Genomic DNA, 26,515 nt, shown 5'->3' with positions numbered 1-26,515 from the left:
GTTTGAATCTGAACCAAGTCATCCGTCATGTTGGCATTCTGAAATCTACAAGTTTTTGTATGCATCATCCTCCAAACGACTGGCAAACTGTGAAGGGGCAGAATGACAGATAAGATAAAATCCCAGGCTGTGAGGCTGAATACCGGCTTCCCAGCTGCTAGCGGTCAGGCTCACGCTTTGGGGCTGTGATTTGCACCACCAGGTTCACTGAGTGGAAGAGCTTCAAGTGTTTCTCCTCTCGCCAGGACAAAGGAACACAGCTGTGGTGTAGATGGCACGTGCGGACCCAACCTTTTGAGTTCTATTTGTGCTGCTTGGGAATTTCTGTTTCTTCGTGACATTATTTATTTGTTTATATTACAATCAGTTGTCCTAGAACCAAGAGACTTAGATTTCCAGCAGTCTGTATTCTTCCCTAAGGTCCTTCCTGTGTCCCCTCTGGGGTCCCCTTAGCCACCCTAGCTTTTCAAGCTCCAAGCAGCTTCTGCCCCAGCAGGTGAGTTAGAGAGTAGGTGGGCAGTTGGTTTTGGCTCCAGGCTCTGCATCTTTCTAACATGAGGTCATCTCCCACCAGCCCAACTCCTATCTCTCTCTAGATCTTTGTCCCTGGCTTCACTCAAAGCTGTTAAAGCCCTCGGGGGTTCAGGATCCAGATCTCTGGACCTGCGCATTCCTTAGAAGATTCCTAGAGATTCCCTGGCTCATTTTCCGGAGTTCCTGGGAGGCTGAAGAATTTAAGGGCCTGGAGAATTTCCAGAGCCACCAAACAGAAGGCTAGCAAGGGTAGTATTAGACTGCCCCTCCCTGTGAGGTAGCCACCTGACTTACGGGAAGTGCAATGGGCTGAGAGCTGTCCTCACTTTATTGATGATCATGAGATGACTTGGTAGCCAATGAGTGGTTCTCTTCCTGCTGTTGTTTTTCCACTCTGTTTGCTCGCCCATCCACATAACTCTGGTCTCACAAATCTTTTCACGGTGTTTATAACTTTTAAGTCATTTCCCCGAGACAGCTCCATTTATGAAATCACATTCACTTTCTATCAGCTTTTTAATAGGTCTTTTTAAGTTATGAAATACGCAGCTCCTCTAAGAATCCCATTGTTGTAACCTCTAGAAGAAGTTGATTTTTATATTTCTTTCTTTTCTTCTTCTCCCCCTCCCCTGCCACAGGGTTTCTCTGTGTAGCCCTTGCTGTCCTGAAACTCCATAGAACAGGCTGGCCTCGAACTCACAGAGATCCACCTGCCTCTGCCTCCCGAGTGCTGGGATTAAAGGCGTGCACCACTGCCACCCACCTAGTCTTTATAGTTCTAAGACTATGACTTTGTACAACTTTATATTCTTCTGTGGCCAGCAAGATGGCTCTGCTCTTGCTGAGGACCTGAGTTCAGTTCCCAGCACCCCTGTCAGGAGGCTCACAACCACTTTTAACAACAGCTGCAGGAGGATTTGATGCCTCTGGCCTTGGCAGATGCCAACAGTCAAGCGCAGACACCCTCCTACCACCCTCACATAAGCAGACAGCTAACGAATTAAAGCAACAAATCTCCAAGGAAGTGTATTCTCCTGGATTGAGGCTGGCAGGGTGTGTCTACACGACGCTATTCACTATTCACTATGTTTACCATAACAAGCCCTGTGAAACAGAGGACTGCCTGTCGGCCCCAGCGTTCGAGGTGCTCAGCTCCCAGAAAGCCCTGCGGAATTGTCTGCTCGTCAGTGGGAGATTCTGAGACTTTCAGATTCTTTCCTGGTTATTTTTTTTCGCAGCTTATTAGGAAAATGAAGCCGCGTTAGTGTATAGAGTTTGTACTTAAAGAAATGAGACTCGCGGTAGCGTAGCCATGAGACTATAAACTACATTGTTTGCCTTGCAGCTTGCTACGCGGCCAACATGGAGGCCCTGCCTTGGGTGGGGCGTGCGTGCAGTGTGCAGGCAATAGGAGTAGGAGTGACTTTGGACTCCTTCATTTCCATGTAAGCCAACATGCCTAAATGTTTAGAATTTCTCAATAGGAATAGATTCGAGGAATTTTACCCAACAAGCTTCCCCCCCCCTTTTCTTTTTAAAGAATATATCCTCTAGAAATAAGCATGTGGAGTTTGATTTCTTTACCATGAATAATTGCGCTAAAATATCTCAAGGACGCGTTCTAAATTTGCAGTTGTTGTTGTTGTTGTGTGTGTGAAGGTTCAGAATGCTTTTCAGGAAACAGCCTTCCTTTTCCCGGAAGAGCAAAATAGCAAAACAAACAAACAGCCCACGGCCCTTACCACAAATCCAGTCAACCAGGCCCCATTAAACAGAGAAATGTTCCTAATGAGGTCGAAGTATTCCTTGGGCCTCCATTTATACAAGCAGGGTGCAAGCACACCTCACCTCCATTCCCTCTCTGGCCCTTTTGGGCATCCTTGGGGACACAGGCTCTTTCCCTGAGCATCCTGCCAGGCTTCAGGGTGCTTGCTTAAATACAGATTCCTAGTCCCTGGAGACCTAGTGTATTTGGTCCCCTGGTGGCAGACCCTGGAATTGTTATTTTCACAGGTTCTGTTGTGTGTATGAGAGGGGGAGGGAGATATCTGTGACCCTAAGTTTGAGAGCCCACGTCGCCATCCCGTTGTCCTCGGCTTCTGCTCCCTCAGATGCAGTCGATGTTATGCAGGGCCCCTTCCGGAGCTCTTTGTTGCCGAAGAACAGGCTGCTCGGTGGGCTAGAACAGATTGTCACCAAGTAAATGCGGAGTCAAGGGACATAATTTTACGGGCTCACACCTATCTCCCAGCCAAAGGCATTTCAGGTTAGTTGTTTGCCTGCACTGGCGAAGGAACAACGGGCTCATCTGAACTGGGACAACCCCAGCTCTGGGTACATTCTGTGGCATGGTCTTTGCCAGCTCCCATTCAGCCCCGCGCATTCGTAATTGTCAACTGTTTCCTTGCATCGAGACATGGCAGGAAACCTCTTCTTTGTAGAACCTCATTAAGATTTCAGTTGCTAACAGATTTTATTTTACGGTTCCAGCTTTCATGATATTAAGATATGGAGATTCGGGCTTCTGGGAAGGGCTCTTTACAAGGCTAAAGCGTTCTTTTGCCGTGGGGGGAGCATCACTGTTTCTCTCCGGGCACAAGGGGAAAGGGAAAGGAAAGGACGGTCAGACATTCTAATTGATGTGATGTCCGACTTTGACAGCACAATAAAGGATTGCCAAGTCACTCCCAAAATATCATTTGTTTGAGACCTGTGTGGTTTTACTTACGATGGCAATTAGTTTCCAATGATTTTGTGAATTTTGTTTGGGGTGGCCAGAAAGACACACCACATTGGTAAAACAGGAACATTTTTAAATGAATATTTTTTTTTATGTTTGAGGTATTTATATGGTAAATAAACAAGCCCTGATATAAATGACCCCCCTTCTTTCATGGTAGCATGAAATTATACTATGTCATTTTATATTTTTATGCTGTTCACCCTTGTGCACTTGAAGACCTTTTTCTAAATAACGTGTACTACTTAACTACAGTTAGTGTCAATAGGGTGCTTCTAGATGCCTGCTGTGTCCAGTCTTCTCTTGCTAACTTGGTCATTCCTTAGGCCTGCACCAAGGGGCCCTGGGCTATACTAGGGAGCACAGGTGTGTCCCTAGCTGGAGGCGCTGGTCTGTGAGATGGTGGTTGTATGTGAAATTTCCCTTCTCCAGATGTGATGTTGCTGTACCTTCCCTGAGGAAGCCAGCCCAGCTGCTCTTGCAGGTCAGAGGCCATCTCTGTTTCTCCCGTTTGCTTTGCCTCCTCCTCATGTCCCTGAGGACCCTCCCTTGAGTCTGTTCCCCCTCCCCCATCCTCACATCACCTGCTCTCTGTGGTGATCTGATGGCCCTTGTGGACAGTGCCTTCTAGTGAGTGCCCCTGTCCCTGTTTGGAATCCTGCCGTCACAGGAGCTGCTGTGAGGGTGTTCAATGAAGAGGAGGAGGGGGGCTGACCTTCTGCAGATCTGCCACATGAGTGGTTTGCTTTGTTGACGTCGTCACTATATCCTTGCCTAGCATCCTCTTGGGCAGTGCCATGTCTGGTCATAATCCGAGCTAAAAGTTTCTAAATTAGAGGCCTTCTCATTTCAAAACAGAAGAGCGTTCATGAAAGAACTGGGATTTTGGAATGCAAATAGCTCTTCAGCAGTGTGTGGTTGCCCTGCTAATTTCCACGGGAGTGTAGCAGTTTGACGACAGTTGCATAATTCCATTGTGAAAAAAAACCTGTCGGGTACAGAATGGGGTGAAGGACAAAGTGGATGGCCTGTCCACGCCATGTACAGCGTGAGGACGCGTTCTTCCAACAGATGGGCTATTGCAGTTAAAATCTGCTCAGTAGCCCGTAGTGTCTTTCCTTCCCGCCACAAAGGCAATAATGTATATATGCGATTAATATACACATGCTGTTATGCTCACTATACACATGTGCATATCTGTGTCCACACACAAGCACGCATGTGTATAAATCTACAGTCTGTATCTTTGCCCTTACTAGCGTTTTTGGTGGCATGAATTTTGAATGCCTGTGTGTATCTGCATGTCACCAGTGAATCAACTCATTTGGTGTAGAAGATCACACTATTCAGAATTAATTTCTACAAGTAACTTTTTTTAATAAAACAGTTATGCATTTGGATTCCATTCTGTTTGGATTAATTAGTTGGTGGTAGTGGATAATCGTTTAAAATAACTTTCAAAGTCTAGATTCTATTCCTAGTTGACGCTCGTGATTGATTTTCATTGACATCTAAGGTGTCATGTTGTCAAATTTCAGACTTTGCATTTAATTAGTGTTTTTTTTTTTAAAAAAATTACAGTTATCTTAGAATTAAGGTTTTCATGGCGGGGGGTGGGGCTGTCTCTGGCTGGCCTCAAACTGTCTGTAAGAATGGTCTTGACCTCTTGATCCTCCTGTCTCTACCTTCCAGATTGGAGTTCAAAAACGCACAGTTCATTCGAATGTGAGCTGATGGCACCGTCCTGATTTAGGGGTCAAATTGGGGGAGGGGGTCTGTAAAGCATCCTTAAATGGACAAGCTGCTAAGTGGAATATTCTGAGGTATAACAGTCACCCAAAGGTTTTATTGTGAGGTACGCCATGCTCACCAAGTGATATCTATGTTTAGTATTAGAAAATAGATACTAAAACAAGCATTCGGGTTTGTACCATACTGCTAGAAAAATAGAATATTGCGAGTACCTTCCAAACTGTCTCTTTTTAATTGCTAATTTATTCTTATCAGCGTAATTTATTTTTTTGTGAATGTGCCAAAGAGCTCGGTAGCCACAGAGGAGCCTGGAAAGAGTCAATAATTTCTGTTTGTTCTGCCTTTTCCTACCATCCCTCCTTACTTTCTCCATCCTACCAGTGTCTCAGCCTCCTACCCTGGTCCTCTTCTGCTGCCCGCTCCCCCTCAGCAGCAACAGTGACCACAGAGATGGACGGTGTTGAACAGCACCGTCATCTGATCCACCTGACCGCCCTCTGTTTGGATTTTTCATGTTTTCCCTGCAGAGTCCCTGGTGATCTGTGCTGGGCCCCTGCTCACCACTCAACCCTGTCCCTGCTCCCATCCACGGCAGCTTCTTAGTTCTCCGCTCAGCCAGGTCTTCTGGCTACTGTATGTGAGGCGGGCTTCTTTTCATCCCTGGGGGCCATTTTCCTTGACTAACTGACTGGTCTTTCTCTGGGCATACTCTTAATTTTTGTTCTTAGCACTTGCTAAATTTTTAATTAGACCTCTGCTTATTGGTGTGTAATCTTTAAGTCTGATGAGTGTAGGTATATGCCTGTCTCACTCACCACCATACTGCATTTGCATTGCCTGGGTATACACGCATGAATGTTGGAATAGATGAATGACTGAGAGTTTGGCAGTGCCTTTGGAAGAGACTGTTCTCTGCATGGTCCTAGTGATGTGTGGCACCTAGTGATGCGTGGTTCTAGTGAGGCATGGTACTGGTGATGCGTGGTACTAGCGATGCGCTGTACTAGCGATGCGCGGTGCTAGTGATGCATGGTGCTAGTGATGCCTGGTACTAGTGATACATGGTTCTAGTGATGCGTGGTACTAGTAATGTGTGGTACCTTGGTGTAGGAGGCCATGCTCCTACTACAGTACCTAGTGATGCATGGTACCTAGTGATACATGGTTCCTAGCAATGCATGTTACATAGCGATGCGTGGTACCTAGCGATGTGTGGTACCTAGTGATGCGTGGTACCTAGCGATGTGTGGTACCTAGTGATGCGTGATACCTAGCGATGCATGGTACCTAGCGATGCGTGGTACCTAACAATGCATGGTACTAGTAATGCATGGTTCCTAGCAATGCATGGTACATAGCGATGCATGGTACTAGCGATGTGTGGTACCTAGTGATGTGTGGTACCTAGTGATGCATGATACCTAGTGATGCATGGTACCTAGCGATGCGTGGTACCTAACAAACAATGCGTGGTACTAGTAATGCATGGTTCCTAGCAATGCATGGTACCTAGTGATGCGTGGTACCTAGTGATGCGTGGTACCTAGTGATGCCTGGTACTAGTGATGCCTGTTGCTAGTAATGCATGGTTCTAGTGATGCGTGGTACTAGTAATGTGTGGTACCTTGGTGTAGGAGGCCATGCTCCTACTACAGAACCTAGTGATGCATGGTACCTAGTGATACATGGTTCCTAGAAATGCATGTTACATAGCGATGCATGGTACTAGTGATGTGTGGTACCTAGCGATGTGTGGTACCTAGTGATGCATGATACCTAGTGATGCATGGTACCTAGCGATGCGTGGTACCTAACAAACAATGCGTGGTACTAGTAATGCATGGTTCCTAGCAATGCATGGTACCTAGTGATGCGTGGTACCTAGTGATGCGTGGTACCTAGTGATGTGTGGTACCTAGCGATGCGTGGTACCTAGTGATGCGTGGTACTCAGGCAGCTCTCTTGTCTTGTAGTTGCCTGCAGTGAGTTAGTGAGGGTACTTAGTGGTGGAACAACAGGGATGCAGTTACTTGGCAACAGTGTGTAGTCTTTGAGTTCATTTGCTCATTCACCAGCTGTTTTTGAAGATGTTCACATTAGTGCTGGGACTTCAAGGCCAGCAGGATAGGAAATGAGAGCTTACAGGCAGTAGTTCTTGGGGGTTGTGGGGAGGGTGCTAGTCCCCCTGGAGGTCTGTGTGAGGTCTCACTCAGAGGCCGGAAAGATGCTTTAGAGGGGCCAGTCACCTTGATGCTCCCAGTCAGACAAACCTCAGTTTCAGGGAAAAATCTTTGTACCTTAGGCAAATTATTTATCCTAACAGGAAGTGGAGATATTGTATGTCACAGGATTTTTGTGAAGATGAACTTAATGAGAATGTTTGAACATACCATGTGCCTTTGCGATCACATGACATTTTGTCAGCCTTTGTATATACCAGGAGATTGTGGAATTGCTCCCAATCCCAGGAAGCCATCTCTATAGGACTTTACAAGGTCACACACTTGTTTGTTGTTTTAAACTTTGTTAAGCCTAAACCATATGTTTATTGGTCAAGGTTCAGAGACTGGTTGGTAGCCACCATCTGCAGCTAGCTCCTTAGAACTTTTGCTTGGCCATGTAAGCCTCACCCTTATATCCTCAGGTCCCATAATGCCTTTCTTGCTTGAGATTCTAAGCCGGACATCAACCGTCTTAACTCTGCATTTTGGCTTTGTAATAACCGCCCACTCCTTCTCCTGGCACTAGTTGGTGGTTGTCTTTGTCTTAGTACCTGGCCCCTCAGGAAGATGCAGAAGGCATGAAAAGCCAGGCACAGGGATGTGTGTGCCCCCGACATCTATCTCCTTCCCCTGCCTCTGAGGTTTTATATATGCTCTGTTTCAAAAACCAGCTTAAAAAAAAAAATGAGGGCGGTTGCAATCTGCTTCCCTCCGTGAAGATGAGGTATGCCACCTGCCAAACTTCTAATAAGCCCTCACTTGGGCCCGGCTATTGAGAAGCCAGGTCCTTCCGTTTAGGACAGAAATGGATTTGCTGGGCCACGTTTCCACTAGTAGATGTGGGTCAGGTCACGGAAAAGCACACTCTCAGCATGCGCATGAGGCAGATGGGCCTCACACGGCGATTTCCTCTGTTATCCTTGGCTTCTCCTTGAGGGCAGTGAGGTTCCCAGAGGCCAGCAGGCTTGTGGCCTCTCTGTGCTGTGGCTGGTTTGACAGGTCATTTCCTGTACATTTCATATGAAAAATGTTATTTCAATAAAACATGTCCATAAGTCTTATATTGTTGCAACAACAAATATCTTTATTTATCCAGAATAAATGTTTTTTTAAGGATGCCACCCAAGGAAGTTAAATTTTTGGATTATCATGGCAGCCATTTTTAATGTTCCTGAGTAAGGATTTACCTTTCAACAAGAAAGTAGAGACAACAAGAATCCCCACCCTCCTGTTTTGAACTCTTTTGGAATGTATTTTGCAAAAGTAATTTGAAAAAGATTGCAATTTGTGGAAAAAAAAAGTTTTTTAAAATTTTTTTTTAATTTTTTTTTTTAATTTTTATGAACTAACGTGAGACCGGAAGCCTCCAAGAGATAGAGTTGGGGCCCCTCCTCAGGTCCAAATGGGTGTGTAAAGAGTATGGCAGTTATCCAAATCCAGCCCATGGTCAGTCTTGATAGACATTTAACTTGAATGTACCTCATGTGAGTTTGTAACCCAAATTACTTCTAGATCACTGAGTAACAAGAAGCAGCAGATTGTTGACTGAGGTGTCTGTCCCACCTGATCCCTGTCTTGCCCGGTCTCCACAGTCATTAAATCCCAAAGAAATCACACCGAGGTCTACATTAATTATAAACTGATTGGCCCAGTAGTTCAGGCTTCTTATTAATTAATTCTTATAACATGTATCAGCCCATAATTCTTGTCTATGTTAGCCAAGTGACTTGGTACCTTTTTTGGTGAGGCAGACACATCTTGTATCCTGGTAACAACTACAGACTGAGCTTTTCTATTCCCAGAATTCTCCTGTTCTTGTTGCTCCACCTCTACTTCCTGCCTGGTTGTCCCGCCTATACTTCCTGCCTGGCTACTGGCCAATCAGCGTTTTATTAAAATACGATTGACAGGGTACAGACCCTTGTCCCACAGCACTAGATCCTGGATATCCAAGAGAGAAGCAGTTCTATCCCAGATACACTATGAAACCATCACGTTCTTTGGTTCACAAAGTGGTTTATGAATGAATGACAGAATTCCACTTTCTGGCTTATTATGAGCATTATTATAATTCGGCACCAACCCAACCGAATGCCGTGTTATTAAGTAATTTTGTAGGATGGGTAAGAACAGCAAAGCTTTTGTTTCTTATTTCTTCGCTTTATTTGGGAAAATATAAACTAAGTTCTGAAATTTCATATTGCATAAGTGACACTGGAAATGAAATTTGCAGACCTTTTTGGTTCACACAGTTCCCAGAACACACTCATGTTTCAGCATCATTGTACAAGGTTCCTGTATTTTTGCTTTTGTTTCTATTGAGTGTCAGGATCAAAGAAACATGGCTGCTTGAGCAACAGAGCCGTCTCTGGTAGACTGACTGCTTTCGAGATGTGTCCACATGTGTAGGGACCACAGACTAATAAACAGGTGCCCACATGCATTTCACTTACGTGAATTTAACTGACCATGATTCGTATGAAATATTATATAAGTACTTAAAAATTAATGACCACTCTGTTTCTGGTACCCGTCAGTTTGATTCTGGCTATGGGTACATTGGTTGACTACTTTCTTCTTGTGGAGTGACATAGAATTCCATGAGAAGCTCAAAGAAATGCTCCATTTCTTGAGGGGTTAATGTAAGGTGAGGATGGCAAAGAACACTGGACAGCTGAAAATGAGGAGAAGGAAGATTTGGGCGCAGCAGGTCCCATCCTCACACAAGGACGAGGCACGTGGGAAAGCAAGATGCTGGTAGGGGGCTGTTCCCGAGTTTTCATCTCCATGAATGATGGGGTGTGTTTGTTAAAGCAGAAGAAGGAACACACACACACATGCATACACACACGTGCACACGCGCACACATGCACACACACAGTAGGAAGTGAGAGTAAGTGCGTCCTCTTTTTTTTCCAGTTAGGAGTGTGAATGACTAAATGTATAATTAGGTTCGTTACTTTCCTTCCTTTGAGAGGTAGGCAGCTTGATAATAGTTGGCTATTAGAGTAGAGGTGGAACACCACCCTGGTTTTTGATTTTGTTTCTCTGTGTAGCTCCGACTGACCTAGAACTCACTCTGTAGACCAGGCTGGCCTCGAACTCACAGAGATCCGCCTGCCTCTGCCTCCCGAGTGCTGGGATTAAAGGCGTGTGCCACCACCCGGCTTCGTTCTAGTTATTTTAAGGATGGTTGAATTAAAGCAAAATGACAAAGAAATCCATGTGACCCGTTAGCTCTTGCCTGGCTCCCCAGCCGACTTCTACAGCGTCAGCTTGCACGTAAGTTTCCTCTGCCCTTCTCTATCAGTTTTTGTTTTAAATCACTTAATCTTTATATTTAAATGTTTGTGTGGTTTTGAGAACGGGTCTCACTATGTAGCCCAGGCTAGTCTTGAGCTAGCGATTTTCCTGCCTTGGTTTTCCAGTTGCTAAGGTTACCACATACACTCCCACCTTCAGCTCGCCAGGTTATTTTTTTAAAGTCTCGAAAAACCAAAAAAAAAAAAAAATGTCTAACTAAGCCTCACCTCGGGGAGAGGCTGAGCCTGCCCTTGTTGGGGAGCAGAGAGACCTTGCTGTTCAGTTCTGGCACTCTGCAATAGAGAGGTGTATTCGTGCCGCTGTGGGCTTAGGCGCCCTCCTAGACGCTGTCACCACAGGGGAGGACTGAGCGTCTCCGCAGGCGTCCCCAGTGGAAAAGACTGGGTCCTCTTGTCATTTTGAGATGATTTTGAGACTTCTGCTCCTTGATCTCAGCTGTACCATGCTTTATAAATCAGATGTATTTTCGTGTGTAGGCTATAGGAAGGAGGACTTTGAGGAGCAGAGACGATTGGTAGAGGGATATGAACCCTATCCCGTCTAGTGCTGAGATCTGAGAATACGTGTCCTAATAACTGTTGCTGGTTTTGCTAACGTCAGGGAATCTCTTGGGTAGCACCACTTAGCTGGCGGTTTTAAAGTAGAGAACACAATTCAACTTATTCAGGTCTAGTCGCTGTCTTAGTCATGGTTCTGGTACGGTAAAGAGACACCGTGACCACGGCAGCTGTTATAAAGGAAAACATTTAACTGGGACTGGCTTACAGTCAGAGGTTCCGTCCGTTATTGTCATGGCAGGAAGCATGGCAGTGGACAGGCAGACATGGTGCTGGAGAAGGAGCTGAGAAATCTACCTCTGGATCCCCATACAGCAGGAAGAGAGAGTGACCCTGGGCCTGGCTTGGAGCATCTGAACCCTCAAAGCTCACTTCCAGTGGTACACTTCCTCTAACAAGGCCAAAGGTCTTAATAGTGCCACTCCCTGTGAACCTAAGGGGGGCATTTTCGTTCAAACTACCGCAGCCACTCATAGTTTGTAGTAAACAGTGCAGTTGGTGGAATGACACTTGGTTTTTTTTTGATTGAACTATGTTCCCTTTACTGATTGATGTATGTGCCATTGTTTGGTGCACCAACTGGCAGACCTTCATTTATTCTGATGTGGAAGTTGTCTGCTATACTTAGAAAGTCAAAGGAAAAAAAAAAATTAAAGATCCCTTCCTGAGAAAAATAAAGTTGGGTGCTTGCCATTTTTTTTTTCGAAGTAGAATTTTAATGAAGGACGTGCCAACCAATCCAGTGTCGAGTTTTTATTCAATGTTGTCAAATGTGAAGGCTTAATGCCTCTTTCAAATGACAGTACTCAAAGCCACCATGGTTGGACCCTGTGTACTTGGGAGGCCTTTTGGTCTAGGGTGTCAGAGCTGCAGCAGCAGGGAGACACCTGGGGAATCTCTTGTAGTGCAGGGCATCGCCTGCCAGATGAAGCTTGAGGACCTCAGCCCCTGACCTTTCTCAGCCTTTTGGAAGGCATCTGTAAGTGTAGCATATCTCTGTGATCATTGGCAGAGGGCAGGTGATACTTCCTCTCCGATTGCGTGCTCCCCTGACAGCGGCAGGATGGAGGCCAAAGGGACTCTCTAAACCGCCAACTCCAGTATGTTAGTCAGCTGTGACAAAGCCCATAAGAACCTGACTTTAGATGATAGAAAACTCATTCAGGCTGAGGCTTTCTGAGAGTCTATTACGTAGGCAGCCGGTCAGTTGCTCTCAGACCTGTAAAAAGGCAGTAGCGTCACAGAGGAGGAGAGCTGCTCACTTGAGGGTAGCCAAGAAACAGATAGTGCGGGCTATGGAACCATTACATCCTTCAGAGGACGCCCTGGTGACATATTGACCCTAACTAGGCCCTGCTTCCCAATCCCCTGTTTCGCTCTGTGCTCCTGGCTGGTGGGGTTAGCACTTCCACAACCCAGCCACCTCTCAGGAGTCTTACCAGATGGGGACACGCAGCCTTCAACCCATGAGCCTTTGGAGACATTTGCAAACCAGAACGCCAGCTAGATAATGCCGCTGCGCTAGCCGGTGACATTTTAGGATATTCAGCGTTTTGCTTAAGGAAAGGCAACTCTCCCTCGAAAACCTTCTCGAGAGCCGAGTGCCTTCTTCTCCTGTGTTAACTTAGCATTCACAAATGCCAGCGCAGACAGATCTTCAGAATTTCCTTAATTTTTTTTTTTGCATTTGTATACCTGTGCATGCACATGTCACAACACATGTCACGTGTACATGGAAGGCAGAGGACAGGGTCAGCTCTCTCCTTTCACTGCATGGGTTCTGGGCATCCAATGAAGTCTGATATGACGGCAAGCGTCTTTACCTGCTGAGGCGCCCAACGTAATAACGTTCAGTGCAGTTTGACTTGCGTTCTTCTGCTGTGGTCACCGTCTTGTGAGTCAGGCAGGGGCTTTCTTTGTTTCATCTGATTTTTCTTTGGCTTTTAATGCCTCGTGTCCTAGCGAAGCATACAGGGGCTCCGGAAGATACAGAGCCACAGCCAAAGTCACCTCTCTGACTCCCCTCCTGCTGCCTCTCAGCGGAAGGGCGCTGTTGGCATGAAATCCATCCTATTGCAGGCATCCTCGTGGTTGGAGGGCTAGGGTTATTAAGACAAGTTAAATTGGCATAACCCTGTTTATTCGTATATACAAAACCGTTCTTAACCTCCCGTATTGCTTATTCAATTCGTGCCAAGGCCAAGTTCAGGAGGAGAAAGACGTAGTGACAGTGAACCCCGCCCACTTGCTTTGCTGCTGTAGCATCGCTTGCTTCAATGTTTTGTCTTAGCCGACCAGAGCAAGCAGATTTGCTGGTGAATTAAGAACGAGACTCTGTGGATGGATCTTCGTCTTCTGGCCATGGTGGTTTTTCGTTTGTTTCGTTTTTGTTTTATGTGGGGACCCTAAGCAATGATTCTCAAGCCTGGCTTCTTAACAGCCTCTCTTAGGATCCTCTCCACAGGGCTTGGGTTTCATAAGCCAGAACGAGGCTCACGATTGATCTGGGGTGACAATGGAGCTCATACGTGCTTAATGAGTCCAGCCTTTGTAGCAGCATCCTTGCAATGGGAAAAGAAGAGTTAGTTTCTGCCCCTCTCCTTCCTCCCGGATCCTCACAGGGTATTCGGCTTGAATGCCACGTCTAATCATATGTGCAACCAGGACCGATATCTCAGTTTCTCCTTCTCCAATTGCCCTTTCATTCCTGTGACATATTTCTGACATGCCTGAATATTCTATGGGGCTCATATAAGCTGCTATCATTATTCATCGCCATGTGTGTTATGACTGTAAGTCTGCCTTTGATCCAGTGCAAGAAGCATTTGTCTGCCGAGAGAGTTACCTCTTAATGTACTGGTCCCTTGGCTTCTCCCATAGCCGTTAAAAATGATGGTGGCATATTTCAGATTTCGTTTCGCAGTATCTGAATATGACATTTCCAAAAAAAAAAATGCAGATGAAGGAGCTGTCCGGACATCTCTTAAGTGTGAAGTATCTGAGACCTGTGAATCATGGGCATTATAAGACTTAATGGGATACACGCTATGCATCTCGTGTACACATACAGGCGCACAGAGAGTGAAAAGCCATTAGAATATCCCGAAGGGAACGAAAGCTAACACTCTCCGCGTCAAACGCGTCCGTTAGTTTCGCCGATGTTCTCCATGTTTGCGCTCACATCTCTTACTCCTTAGTGAATGACTGTGCGGTCTGTCGAGTTGGAACATGGATAAAAGTGTGCAACGTAGCCAGATATGACGGAGCACACCTTTAATCCCAGCACTTGGGAGGCAGAGACAGGAGGATCTCTGTGAGTGCGAGGCCAGTGTGGTCTACATAGCGAGCTCTTGGACAGCCAGGGCTATTGTAGAATTCCAAAAGGCGCATCATAGGAAGGTACTTCTTGCCTTCCTGTGGCCCCCTTTCCTTTGATAGTTTACACGCCATCATAATAACATCCTTAAGATAAGGCATTATGTAGACTGAGATGGCGGGAAACAGAGTATGCCTGAAGATTATTCTGGAATATGTAATTGGAAGCACGAGATCGATAAAATTTCCCAAGTCTGAGGAGCCAGGTAGTGGAGTACCTGCAATGCCAGACCCTCAGGAAACTCTACTAAAGCCCCTTAGCTCCCCTCTGGAAAGATTATGGGTAATTAGTTAAGATGTGGAATGTGGCAGTCCTTTTAGCTCTTCAGTGGGTATTTCTTGTTCCAGAGTATGCAGGAACACTAGCTAAGTATCTTCTGGAAAGCACAACAAGTCTCACAGAGTGTGCATTCCCTGTGCCTTGGATTATTGGGGGTGTTGGAGCAAGGTAGGGATGGGGGGAAACCTTTATTCCAATGTATTTCTAAGTGGAAAGGAGGAAGGAGAGGAGGAAAGGAAGGGGAGGAATGAACGGGAGACCAGAATAAGAGGCCTTGTTTGTGTTACCTGCCAAAATTAGTCCTTTAATTTGAAATTCTCTCAGACAATTGTCAAAGCTAGAAACAATAATAAGAAAATGTATCACAGATGAGAAATTCCTAACCAGCGCTCGAAATGACCCCAAATAAGTCCCTGTGACACTTCTCCCGTGGCGCTGTTCTTCCGTGTGACGGCTCCAAACAGTGCTCTTAGGAAATAAATAACTAAATGCCAACCATATTTTTTTTTTATAGGCTGGCCGATATTTTGGCTGTTTTTCAGGAGAATTGGAATTTTCAAAATTAAATAAAGGTTTATAAAATGCCAACTTCAGAAAGTTTTATTTAATTTGTGGAATAATTTTGTTCGCCCTGTTTTTTTCCCCTCCCCTCTCTCTTTCACTCTGCGACAGGGCCTTTATTAATTTAGCCTAGTTACTTAGTGCTTATATTAAATAACCTAATAAAAATCAGAGCTGTAACGTAACAGTTCCCAAATGTGAGGCAGCGTCTATTACACGGGACAGAATCTCTATGTAGCACAATGTTAAAACATGTATAGAATTACAGGACACCAGATGCTACTGTATATGTATGTGCGTGTTTGTGTGTGTGCGCATGTGTGTTTGTGTGTGCGCGCGCGTGTGTGTGTGTGTGTGTGTGTGTTTGTGTGTGTCTGTGTGTAGAATGTCCTTAAACTGTAAGGGGGCTGGCTATTTCTAAAAAGTTGAGAAATGCTGTTTATTATAGAAACTGCTCTAAAGTTAATTTTGGTTTTTAAATAACAATAATCTTCCTTGTAATTTTCCTTAGTATGATTTAAAAATCAGTTAGCTGCTTTCAAAATTATTATTTTATGTCTGTGGGTGGTTTGTCTGTATATATATCTGTGTGTACTACATGTGTGCCTGTTGCCCACAGAGCCTAGAAGAGGACATGGGGTCACCTGTAACTGGAGTTACAGATGGTTGTGAGCCACCATGTAGATGTAGGGAATTGAACCCAGTTCCTCTGCAAGAGCAGCCCGTGCTTTTAGTGGCTGAGCCATTTCCCTAGCCCCTAGGTTAACATCCTTCTGAATTCAAACTTTGGCAAGTAATAGTCAGACTGTTGCAAGTGGATCAAACATGTGTGGGGAATGGAAATCATGTGTGTGCACTCATGTAAACACATGTGTATGTGTGCATTGTGCCCTGTTGATTTCTAGATAAATGTGTATGTGTGCGTGTGCATATATGTATGTGTATACGTATGTGTGTGCATATATGTATGTGTATATGTATGTGCGTATGTGTATAACTATAGAGCCTCAACATTTATCCTGAGTGGCGGAGTTGTTTGTTTTTGTTTGGCGTTTGTTTATGTGCTGTTATAAATACAGGCCTGGGTATCCTACAGGCTCCCAGGCCAGTGTGTGGAGAGGCTTCATTAATTTGTGTGCCTTCCAAAGGCAGCTGAATAAAGCAGAACACCTGGAGAACGCTATTTCATTTCCATGTCCTTTCCTTTGAACGCAAAGCGGTTGGGATGTGTAGCGCCTCAAAGTTAAAAGTGGAAGGTGTTGAAGAGAGGTTCTGCTCCAGTAAGTTAATGTTGGGGTTCTGCTAAGCTGTGAATGAAGAAGAAAGGCATTTCTGCTTCCTGTTTGCCTTCCCTTTCTCTGTCATCACCGGGTATCATCCCACCACAGGTTCAGCGATTTAACTGCAATGTATGACTACAATTCCCTGCTCCAGTCTGATGATACACCCCAGTCGGGCCACCCGTTAGAAGCACAGGCTGAATTAATCCGTACTGCTGGGTGGCGATTTCCTGTGAACTGATCTATGGATAAATAATTCTATGTTCTTATATAGGACAGACAGCTTTTAGTTTCTTTAGCAAAGCACAGCCCAACAACAGAAAATTATATGCTGGAGTGTGGGGACACAGTCGCTCGGAGGAGGGTAAGCAGATGCAATCAATGCCACCAGTTCCGTTTGTACAAGGGTCTCATCAGCAGTTGGTGTCTTGTGGAAATAATACCGAGAAGCAGAAGCCCCCAAGGCTTAGTTATTCTGAGACTGGAGTTTTTATTGACACTCTTGCTGAGATCTTTTCCAGGGAGTTATGAGATATATAAACTCCAGCCTTTGGATATTAAAGCTAATGTCTCATTTCTTCCCCTCAGGTGGAGTTTCCAGTTTGGTTTTAGAATTAGCGTCAGGGCGTACCTGGAATAAAAAAAGATGTCCATGGAGCGGAATCGCGACAATGCTGTTGCTGACTTGCTCAGCTGCATGTGTCTGTCTCCGAGATCCCTCCACATCACTTTGGGCTGTGAGGACTTCCGTGTACTCACAGATGACTTGACACAAACCTTCGTGCATGCGATGGTTCTTGCTTTGGAGGCACAGGAGCAGAAGTATCATCCTCTCTGATTTGGGACGTAGTTGTACGTAGTTGTGTGTTGAACTCCATACAGGATGCATTGGCTTGTGTTCGCATATTCGTGATTCATAGAGACACCTGAGAAACTTTCCCTTCATGGATAACCAGGACCTCATGCCAGCTCGTGTGAGCTTCCCTTGGTCATACTCTATATCACCATCTTAATGGCTTCCTCAAATCTTCCGTTCTGTGCTGTTCAGTTATAGTTGGCAGTATCCCCCCCTCTCTGATTTTTATGTATTAAAGGTTGATCATTTGAAAGACAGGAATTGTGCTCTGACTTAGCAGAGTATGTGGTTTCTCTTAGACTAAAAACGGGTAAGATACTGAAGACCCCAGCACAAGCGCTGTTGATGGCTCCCCCTGTTAAACGTCAACCCTTTGACTCTGAAAGGATATTACATTGGGAGACCGAACAAGTGGTTTCCATTGTTGTATCTTTTTAATTTTAGACAAAAATTGCTTCCATTCCCAACTTAATTTTATGTCACTAATGGGACATTTACCTACAATTGCATTTTGTTATTTGGTCTGAATGCATTATACAGAGAGTGGATTGGCATTCTGTATTTCAGAGTGAACAGATTTGTCTGGATACAAACAGTTTTATTTATATTGTGCCCGACTCAATCGTGTTAACATTCCTATGAATTTCAGCTCCAAGAGAAAGGCCCCTAATTTGTGATTCAGAGACCTTGGAGCTGCATCTGCAGTAGTCTTGGACACGGGGCACTCCAGATGTTCACAGATGTTGCTTTTCTTGGAAATAGTGGGGTGACTTGGAGGACACTGTTGGGGACCGCTTTCCCCAGAGACCTCCCAGGTGTAGCCGACTCTTCTGCCTTCCATTTGCGCATTGGTTTCATTTATTACCTGTTTTCTGAATAAACGTCAATGCCCCGATTGACATATGATGGCAAGTGAACATAGCCCTGCCCAAGGGACTTGTCCTGGCACAGGGAATTGGCATTGGGGCTCATGCTCAGAGCAGCGGGGCTGAGTAGGAAGGTCTAGCGGTCTGATGAAGCCCGGTTTTTAGTCCTGGCTGGTCCCCACTGATTTTTAAAACCACTTTTAACAATAACTCTCTGAAGATGAACAGATGGTTCTAGGAAACACCTGGTGTTGTGTGGGGTAGCTCACATCTCCAATCCCTGTACTCGTGAGGCCGAGGCAGGAGGATCATGAGTTTGAGCAAACCTGGGGTATATTGTAGTCAGACCCGGGCTCGAAAATGGACAAAGAAACAGACAAAAAAACCAAATCAAAACAAATAAGAAGACTTGGCACTTGTAAAGTACTATAAAAGAATATTGTGAAGAAACTCAGAAGCCACGCATGGGTTCTCTCATGCGGCTGTGCCTAACAAAGACCCTGTCGGATGGCTGCTTAGTCCTAGATTAGAGGCTGAAGTACTTACAAGATTCTAGAAGCAGCCCCAGGAGGTCAGTGCTCTAGGTAGAGTTAGAGTGTGGTGCCCGTTCAGAACGGGAAAAGGGGTCTCCGGGTACTAAAGATCCACCCGGTGCCGGACTGGACATGCGCACACGCCCCGCCTGTGTGTCAGAATAACCAGACCAGCATTCCTCTCCGTTCACACTCTGGAGTTAGGAAGCTTCGACTGAAGTGTTACAGGCAACATCTGTATTCCAGTGATACTGCTCGGATTATTGAGATTTCCCTAATACTCTGAATCAGAAACTGTCTCTAGGGGGCCTAGGTCAGTTTTCTTGTCTTGTCTCCCCTGCAGGATTTGGTGACCCTACCCCAAAGGCCGGAATGACATTGCTAGTTGTAGTTAATCCCACCTGGTTCATAAATTCTTTACTCCTGTGGACTGATTTTCTCTTCTCATCCAGCCTCCTCCTCCTCCTCCTCCTCCTCCTCCTCCTCCTCCTCCTCCTCCTCCTCCTCCTCCTCCTCCAGGAGACATTCATCTCCTATCGCATTGCTTAGGAGCTCTTATCTCTTATGTCCTCACTCAGAAATGTGCACAGCCCCCCCCCCCCCTCCCCGAGCATTTGTTTTGGCGTGATAATCCCTGTGTATTGAAAGCCTTATAGCAGTGCAGAAGGTAGGCATGGTCATCATCCCCACTTTGTAGACAGGAAAGCTGGCATGTGGAGAAACTAAACAACTGGCCCCAAATCTCAGTCGGTACAGAGTGACTCTCAACTTGCTGCCAATCACCAGCCTGTTCTGGAGGAACTGAGGCAGGCGTTCAGAGCCATCCAAAGTGTGTATGCTTCTCTCCAGCCTTCCCTTAGGAAGCTCTATCCTAAGGGCATTGCATGCACTTTACAGGAAGTACTTTTTCATCCCATTTTACAGATGAGCGGCTTGAGGCATGGAGAAATGAAGTAATTGCTAGAGTCACATGGTTAGAAGCCAGTGGAAGCCAGGGCCAATCAGCAGCGATCTCCCTGGAAGCCCGTGCTCGCTCACGGTTGCTGAGGTGCTGCTTCCCAGTTTGATTTCTTCAATTAACATTTGACTACTATTCTAAGTAATATTTTTGTCATTTGTTTTAATCAGGGAAGGAGACTGTTCCAAAGGGTGTTTTCCAGAGTGGTTAGTGCACTCACTCACCCTCGCTGGAGGGAAGGCACACTGAAGAGAGAGACTAGCTCTTCTGCCCCAGGGGGACAGTTGAGGAGGTGCTGTAGCCTCTAGATGTATAGAGAAGGAAAATCGTGCCCTGCCTCCTCTTGCCCTAGAGAACAGTGCATACCCTCCGTTCCCTTGAAGCTGTAGAAACCAGCTTGGAACAGATGTGGCGGTATCCATTGGTGTGAAGCAACTGAGTGTCTGGTTCCAGCCTGGACAAGTCTCCTTCTGGCTTATCAAGGTGGGGAGGGAGTTCACCTCCACGGAGAGATCTGTCTTCAGTCTATTTCTTCTTGCACACCCCCCCCCCCAAGGGAAGTTGAATATGATCTATTTTTTACATACTGGAGAACCTTTTGTGTGCTTTGGTGTTTTGAAACAAGAGTCTCACTATGAAGCCCAGTTACCTTTGGACTTTTGATATTTCTTTATCTTTTGGGGGTTATAGGCGTGTGCTTCTATACCCAGCTTTTGTATGTATGTATGTGTGTGTGTGTTTGTATGTGTATATGCGTGTCATGCACATGTGTGTCCAATGTGTGTGCGAGCGTGTGCGCATCTGCTCACATGTGTGAGCGCACTTGTAGGCCTCAATTAGACATCGTGTGTCTTCCTTCATCACTCACCTTATTTTCCGAGGCAGGGGCTCTCAGTGAGTCTGCAGTGAGTCTCACTGACCAGCTGAACTGGCCGGCCAGCAGTTTCAGAGATTGGCCAGTCTCCTGTCCTTGCTCTAGGTTGCAGGTATACCCCACCATGCCCAGCCTTTGTGTGAGCGCTGAGGATCTGAACTCAGTTCCCAGGCTTACCCAGCAGGCATTTTCCTGGCTGAGATGGCCCCCCTTTGATGTGACAAAGTCTTTCCTTATAGCTTAGGCTAGCCTCGAAATCACTGGATAGCCTAGGGTGATTTTGAACTTACTGCGATTACAGCCATTTGCTACTCTGCCCGGCAAGCATCATTTACATACAATAAAAATATTCATATGAAGAGGCTGGTTTGATGCATTTTGACAGATCGAGACTCATGCAGCCACTAGCCCAGACAAGCGAATCCTTCCCAGTGAACTCTCTTGCCTGCTCTGCTCTGTCTCTTCTGTTCCCATAGATGAGTCTAGCTTTGCTTGGGCTTTATATAAATGAAGTCACGCAGCTATATTTGGTTGTGTCTGGCTGCTTTGTGGAATCCTCCTTAAAAATAAAAAGGAATGAACCACCGTCACATACACGGCAGGATGCATGTCCCAGAGAACCGTGCCGGGAAGTTTGCAGGGTTCGTTTTCTTCAGGTGACCTTCCCAGTCATAGTAACCAAAATGACTGGCAGATCCTTCTCTGTGCCCATCACAGAACACAGCTGACATCCGTTTTCTCCTCTGTTCTCTTGTAATTAAAACAGTTCACCTTTAGGGTATGATCGCTTTATGCTTAACCTGTGGGTGATCGTCATGACGACTTTTTTAAAGGAAGTGAAAATTACACAACGGTGTTCTTAGAAAGGTGGCGGTCGGACATGTTACGCCATGTCTCGAAAAGGAGGACGGAGGCAGATCCGCCCTCTCAGGGTGGCTGTCCAGCAGGCCGAGGATGCTCATTTCGCGTCTCCTCTGTGCTGCGTGCTGTGCACTTTTCATTGTCACGGGAGGAGACGTTAAGGAAGCTATCCCCCATGAAAAACAGCTTTTCTTGGCAGGGGAAGGAGGGCTCCAGGAGCCAGAACTGGAGACATAAGGCACCATGAATGAGAGTCGTGCTGCCTAGCTGGGGCCGGGTCCAGGCACTATTTATACTGTAGCATATTCAGGAGCAGATTGTTAAGTCTTAATACTGCAACAGTGTATCATTTTAATATTTTTGTTCTGCTTCCTCCCTGTTTTCAAGCATTATGTCAGGCATTGCGCGTTCATTTCTTTCTGTCTTGGACAGGACGTGGCCCTCACCAGGAAGGTCATTTCCAACCCTTAGAGTTTTGTCTCTCAGCTCCAGAGTCATTTTGAGAACCTCTTAACAGTACCTTTGGCGGTGCAGGTGTTCTCTCTTCAATGATAAAAAGGATATATATGTATTTTAAAGGAACAATGTAGTTGGACTCACCTGTGTCGTCAAAAGGAAGAATAAAAACACTGTTTTTCTACTATCTCTAAAACGTAATGTTTTTATATGTGACAATCTCTGACATCCCGTGGGGACCATCAGAGTTTTCATAGCACAGAAATAAAAATTTTGTTACCCTGTGTCATTTGTGAAATGAGTGTCTCTATTTTTCCTCATCAAGTTTCTCGGTGCCCCGCGCTCCAGACCAGAGGGGCCCATCTGCCCATATGGTGCATAAGCCAGCATTTCCCAGGGCTGTCCTGGAACCCATGAATCTTCCAGCAATAGGGATTACCTCTCTTTGAAGCCCTAGCTAGCCCAGGATAGCTTTGTTCTGTCTATCACCTGGGCTTACCACCAACAGCAGGAAACCCACAGGGGAAAGGTGCCATTGTCATTCTAAAAAGAACCCAGGCATAAAAACCAAGAGGCAGCTGAAGGCATCTTTGCTATTCTGAGCTGCAACACTTGGACCAGAAGGCAAGGTGAGGCTCCTCTGGGGGCTGCCGGTGCTGTGTGCCCCTGGGAGTCACACCACACTCAGTGATGGAGCATGGAGACTACACAGCAGTTTTCTTGTTCAATTCAAAACCAAGTCTTATATTTAGGTGAAGCCTGCTTTTTTCTTTTAATTTTTTTTTGTCTATGAAATCAGCCATCTTGAATATTTAATCATGTCAGTATTAAGTTAGACTGTGAAACAAGACTTTGGAGAAAGGAAATATCCGTATGGTTTTTTAAGTAATTCAAGGGACAGAGAAACATAGAAGAATCAATTGTCTATGGCTAAACTTTATCTTTCCCATGCCCTATCTTCCCCACGTAGTTCCCTAACTCAGTTGGAGCCAGAAAAGAATGCCTCCTTGCCTTTAGATTCTCAGAGTGGGCGTCCAGTGGTGACCATTGGATGGCCTTCTTGACGTTGAACTCGCTGTGGAAGGGTTTATCACATCGCGGATATATGTTTATTGTGTTTCTCTTCCCTGTGCAGGAATAATCAAGCTGGGGCGGTGGAACCCCCTCCCGCTCAGTTATGTGACAGACGCCCCTGACGCAACCGTGGCCGACATGCTTCAAGACGTCTATCACGTCGTGACGTTGAAGATCCAATTACAAAGGTGTGTATGTCGGAGCGAGCATCTGTCTGCTTCCTCGCAGAGCCCCGGCGTGGATCTCAGATTCACTGTGGAGACCAGCTTGTCTCCCTTCATTTCCAGACAGCGGGTGAATGGAGGAGGGCAGTGAGCAGGGGGTGCTGCCCTGGGCATCATTATAGTCCACATTCCAACTGGTTTATGCTATCTTCAGAGGCACTGAACTGGTCACCCAGGGGCTGCTTGATCAATCATTGAAAGTCTTTAGGGCAGGGTAAAGAGGGCTCCACACAGCCCCTTTTCTCGTGCCTTCTCCGGGCTTTCTAGAAGCCAACAGCAGAACAAGTGTTGAAACATCCAATCCCTCTGCTGGCTGAGAGTTTTCTTTTTCCACGGCCTTAGAGGTCTCTCTCTGGGATGGCCACTCAGTGAAAGGGAGCCCATGATCTGTAGCAGGATCCAGAACACTGTGCACCTCCCAGCGTCTAGGGGCTCTCTGTGCCCTTTCCCTCCTAAGTGCCTGAGAGTTGTGCCTTAAGCCATGGGGTCCTTCAGTGTAAGATTTTTAAAGGTGCATTTTTGCTTTAGCGGGGACCCATCACCTCTATTCTTTTCTAGCAACTCTATAGAGTCTTTTCTAAAAGTTTATAATAATAATAATAATAATAATTTTATTAATTTATATAGTAATATTTTTATTATGTTATATATTATAGTAATATAAATAATTTATTATTATTATTATTATTATGATGATGATGATGATGATGATGACTGGGAAAGTAGCCGCTCTGAATTTTTCTGGGGAAGGTGAGCCTTTGTGCTTTGGCTTTGGTGGAAGTGTGCTGACATTTAACCTTAGGAAGACCCATAATGAATCTGTGCTGGGAAAGCCGTCCCTATGTCATTTCACCAGGGCTTCTAAAGAGCTGATGTTTAGAAACAGCACAGTGGCAGATTCCATGGGCTGTTAGGATGTGGGGTTCCGCCTGCTGGGGTGTACTGAAGTCTGCAGAAGGAAGACCACAGAAGGGACGCGTGTTCCCCTTCCTTCTCTCGGCAGCCTCCTAAATGTCCTACTGTGGCACTGGCAGGGGACCCGTGTGTCCCCTGCAGCCAGGACGGTGGCGGAGGGTCACCTGCTGCTCACTCTCTTGCCCTGTTTTTCAGTTGTTCGAAGTTGGAAGATTTGCCTGCGGAGCAGTGGAATCATGCCACAGTCCGCAATGCCTTAAAGGAACTGCTCAAAGAGATGAACCAGAGCACATTAGCCAAAGAATGCCCTCTCTCCCAGGTCAGTGTCTTCTCCGGGGGCATCTTCTACGAGCCGTCTCTGCGGTCACGCCGCATTTCCGGGGCCCATGGAGAGGGGGGTGCTTTCGGTTTCAGGGTAAAAGTCATCATCTCGGGGATGGCTTCCCAATGACTGTAGATCAGTGAGAGTGTATGGGAACACTGACACACGTACTCATCAGCTTTCCCACGGCGTAGCGTGGACATCGTGACACGGGGAGTTGCTTGAGTTTCATGTGGAAACCACTTGTACTGGTTAAGTGGCAGACTGAGGCCTCGTACCGGACCTCAGTTCCATAGTCGACATTCCCGGCAGTCTCTTTACTCCCTCTGCTGGGTGGGTCGCTATGCCCAACCTTTATGTCTTGGGGTGATTGGGGCATCCTTTGCCCTGTTGGTAGTTAGAGGTTGATCTTTACGGTAGAGACATTTGTAGAGGGTCGTTCTGGCTTTGTTTTTAAATAGTTACCACACAGAAATGTATCACTCCAAACAAGGGCAATCCCCCTTCCCCCTCCCCCCCCTTTTTTTTTCATGATCATACCCTTAAAGAACCATGAAAGTAAGAGGCTGAAGTGCTCCAAGGAACCAAAGCTAAGCCATATTTAGTCTTCCTGCTGGAACCTGTATGTTATATAAAGGCTCCGGTGGCTCGCATATGTTTTCTCGAACATCCCAGTGGCCTATAATTTACGAAAGAAACCCTGAAGACAGAAAAGAGGAGTGGAGAAATCTGTAAAAAAGGCAACGGTTGCAGCCTGTGTATTTAAAGGAAGTCATGATTTAGCTAGTCTGTCTGGCAAGGCTGCTGGGGAAGTACAGGTTGTCGTTGTGTGTCTGGGTATTTAAGTTTGATTTCACCTCTCTAAGCAGGCTTAAATCGGGGTAGCCTCTTCCTCATCCCGAATCTAGCCAGTCAGATAGACTGTCCCTACAAAGCAGAATGTGTTCCACACACAGCTTCCGCCATCATATTTGCTCTTAGTTTTTGACTACGAAACCTCGGGTCTTGAGAGTTTGGTTTATTTAAATCAGTAGAGCTGATTTTTGGTCTACTTTTTGGTCTGATGACGGCCAAGAGGGCTGATGGTACAGACCTAGCCTTGTTACCCGAAAGTCAGAAGGGAAGACACATCATCTTCAAAGCCACACACCTTCCACTGGTCCACAGTGTCTTGATGGAAGTTTGGCTGCGTGCATGCGTGTGTGTTAAAACGTCTGAAGGAAGGTTAGTTAGTCTCTCAACTCTTTTAAAGCTGTAGGTGAGCAGTATTGAGTGCAGTCTCAATGCTGTGTAGCTGTCACCCCTGTCTCTATAGCATTTGTCACTCCAGACAGCGTCTGTAACCTCTGAGCGATAATTCCCCATTCTTCCTTCTCACTGGGCGCTGGTAACTTCTCCTTTCTGTCTATGGATTTGCGTAGTCTCCATCCCAACACAAGTGGAGCTGGGAAAGACGGTAGAAGGCCACTCAATGACGTTGGACGAATTTTATAGGACAAGAGAATGCCTCCCAAATCATCCTTTGCCTTTAGTATGCTCAAAATTCCATAATAATCGTGTGTTTAGTGTGCTTCCTAGAACACCACAGAAGAGCTTAAAGGGGAAGAGAGAACAAAGAGAAGGCAGGTCACTCACTGCCTCCCTCGTGCCCTTACAGAGAACTTAGGGAAACAGGGGACATCATCCTCTTCCCACGGAGGATATTACTAGTAGAACGGCTACTGTTCACTGGGTTTTAGATGTTCTCTCCTAGCAGATACATTATGTATCTCCACCTCAGCAACTCTAAGGATCACACTGCTATTCCCACCAATCAACCCCACCCCGCCAGTAGGAGCACGGTGAAGGCCGTCTGATCTTTTCATCTTTCAGTCTGGGAGAAAGGTGGGCACTGAGGACCCTGTCTTTCCGAATGTGTCGTACAAATAGTGACCTGAGTGCAGGTGTTAAT

General features: G+C 45.9%; 1 protein-coding gene across 8 annotated transcripts in view; it reads left to right on the top strand.

Moving 5' to 3' along the window:
- Satb2 (SATB homeobox 2) overlaps window positions 1-26,515 on the top strand; it is a 174,159-nt gene that overhangs the window by 54,170 nt on the left and 93,474 nt on the right. For all 8 annotated transcript variants that reach the window (XM_041668062.1, XM_041668058.1, XM_041668053.1 and 5 more), the window contains 2 exons: window positions 23,165-23,291; window positions 24,438-24,561. In XM_041668062.1, the coding sequence (XP_041523996.1) occupies window positions 23,165-23,291; window positions 24,438-24,561 (251 nt within the window). The remainder of the gene's footprint in view (window positions 1-23,164; window positions 23,292-24,437; window positions 24,562-26,515) is intronic.

This window comes from Microtus oregoni, unplaced genomic scaffold (assembly GCF_018167655.1).
Source record: "Microtus oregoni isolate MIOR12 unplaced genomic scaffold, Mior012 000018F_ref0000195, whole genome shotgun sequence".
Classification (NCBI taxonomy): domain Eukaryota; kingdom Metazoa; phylum Chordata; class Mammalia; order Rodentia; family Cricetidae; genus Microtus; species Microtus oregoni.
Note: the sequence above shows the minus strand (reverse complement) of the source record. Positions and strands in the feature narration are given on the sequence as shown.